This window comes from Perkinsus marinus (genome assembly GCF_000006405.1).
Source record: "Perkinsus marinus ATCC 50983 genomic scaffold scf_1104296934246, whole genome shotgun sequence".
Taxonomy (NCBI): Eukaryota; Perkinsozoa; order Perkinsida; family Perkinsidae; genus Perkinsus; species Perkinsus marinus.
In genome coordinates this window covers 125,954-128,218 of record NW_003214886.1, presented here as the reverse complement: position 1 = coordinate 128,218, position 2,265 = coordinate 125,954, and the positions used below count along the sequence as shown (strand labels likewise).

General features: G+C 45.6%; 1 protein-coding gene across 1 annotated transcript; it reads left to right on the top strand.

Moving 5' to 3' along the window:
• Positions 1 to 315: 315 nt before the first annotated feature.
• On the top strand, positions 316 to 1,734 carry Pmar_PMAR004728 (hypothetical protein; the record flags this gene model as incomplete). Its single annotated transcript, XM_002785034.1, has 3 exons — positions 316 to 430; positions 481 to 580; positions 1,620 to 1,734. The coding sequence occupies 3 exons, from the start codon at positions 316 to 318 to the stop codon at positions 1,732 to 1,734; spliced, it is 330 nt and encodes a 109-aa protein (XP_002785080.1).
• Positions 1,735 to 2,265: the final 531 nt, after the last annotated feature.

The window sequence follows — 2,265 nt, the reverse complement described above, 5'->3', positions numbered from 1 at the left end:
CATCACTAGGGTGAAACTCCAACATCATTACTCTTTCCCTTGGGTGGTAACTCACAGCTGATCAGCCGACACGCTCTTAAACCTTCCGTGGCTTTCGTGGTACAGAGTTGGGACGAAAGGTGTTATGGTGTTGCGGGAAGGTCTTCGGACAACCGACTCACCTGCGATAGGTCGTGGGTTCAATTCCATGCGATGGTATTGATCGGTAAAAGATCCCTTCATAAGGGATACAGCTTTATGCACTCGTATTGATTCGTGTTCGGGGGTAAATCTTGCAATTTTGCAATTCCTCAACGCTCAGGTTTTCATTTGTTCATGCGAATAGCCCTAGTATGCTTCTTCTCTAACGCTATAGTTTTGGTTCTACTTCTGCTGGTGGCCATAGCCACTGCGGGGAAAACTGCACATAAGAAGAGGGATCCGGATGTTGGTAGGAGGTCCCGGGTTCAATTCCCAGCAACTACATCTTTTCCGACTCAGATAATATGGAGGAGTCTACTGCATTAACGGTGAATGATGACGATGATGATGGGAAGGGCCCGTGGAGTCGGCTAGAAGCTCAATACCATCTTTTCGTGAAGTAAGATTGGATTCGTGCATAGCTGGTCGGGTAGAGTCGGGTGGAGTACTCTTGTGCAGAGTTGGAGTAGGAATATATGTAATCGCTTTCCTCAGCTGAGCTCGGGAGTTTCCTATACAGTGTTGGAATAGGAATATATGTTCGCTTTCCTCAGCTGAGCTCGGGAGTTTCCTATACAGTGTTGGAGTAGGAATATATGTTCGCTTTCCTCAGCTGAGCTCAGGAGTTCCCTATACAGTGTTGGAGTAGGAATATATGTTCGCTTTCCTCACCTGAGCTCAGGAGTTTCCTATACAGTGTTGGAGTAGGAATATATGTTCGCTTTCCTCAGCTGAGCTCAGGAGTTTCCTATACAGTGTTGGAGTAGGAATATATGTTCGCTTTCCTCACCTGAGCTCAGGAGTTTCCTATACAGTGTTGGAGTAGGAATATATGTAATCGCTTTCCTCAGCTGAGCTCAGGAGTTTCCTATACAGTGTTGGAGTAGGAATATATGTTCGCTTTCCTCACCTGAGCTCAGGAGTTTCCTATACAGTGTTGGAGTAGGAATATATGTTCGCTTTCCTCACCTGAGCTCAGGAGTTTCCTATACAGTGTTGGAGTAGGAATATATGTTCGCTTTCCTCACCTGAGCTCAGGAGTTTCCTCAGTGGTTTTAGAAGTTTACACACGACTTGGGATGGAAATTTACAGCAACCCACAAGAATTTTCCAAAATTTTCCTGGGAATTTCCATATTGTCACCAACACATGTAGTTAACAATACGACTATGGACTATCGAACGCTTCTAAAACGAATTTGTCAATGGATTCACATTGTTATCATGCTGACTTTCGAACTCTCAAAAATTGAAGGCGTTGAAAATTTTACTTCGTATAACGGTTTGATTTTTACTGTAGGTCTTGGTTCAGATCACCATGTGCATATTTTCTCACACTGCTGTTCTCGTACTAGCTTGTTATTGTTAGTATCTTCTTTCCACTGTACTGAGCCTCCTCGTAGACTTCTCAGTGCGAGCGGCGTAAGTATCCCTATTCAGATTGCTCGATATCGCTATACCGGTGATGGCTATGGTATTCGGAGTTTGCTTTTTCATTGAGATGAACGTCCTTATCGATGCTAAGGACCATGGATCGATGGCTGATGTGGCGTAGGTCAGGAGAAGAGAAGGCGGACGAATGTGACCTTAGTGGTGACACCGCGTAAATTCGAGTCACCGCATCGATCCACTCGTGTTTGTATGAAGAAGTTGGCTTTGGGTGGGAATTTACATAGTTCCACCTCTCGTCCTTGTGAGAACTCGACGAATTATAACATTGGCGATCGGTATGATCGCATGCATCACGCTTGATACGGAAACAGTTGATATGGAATGTGATCTATTTTGGTGGGGGAGTCATGGTTGTCTACTTACATCCGAGAGGTCCCTGGTTCGAATCTATCTCGGTGTATTCATATATTCAGTTACGTTCCCGTATCCTCCATTGGGAACATCCTCCTTGCGGAGAAGGCAGCGGAAGCAGCCTGGGTGCCCCCCAAGACTGTGAGTGTGGAAGTGGATCTTCCGCTCAAACATGTGACATTCCCGCCACACCTTGTGAGTGCGGTAGTTGTGAAATTGGAGAAGAAAATCGCTTCGCTCCGCTGTTTAGATACTCGTGAACTGCAGCAGCGCAAACGCTGAT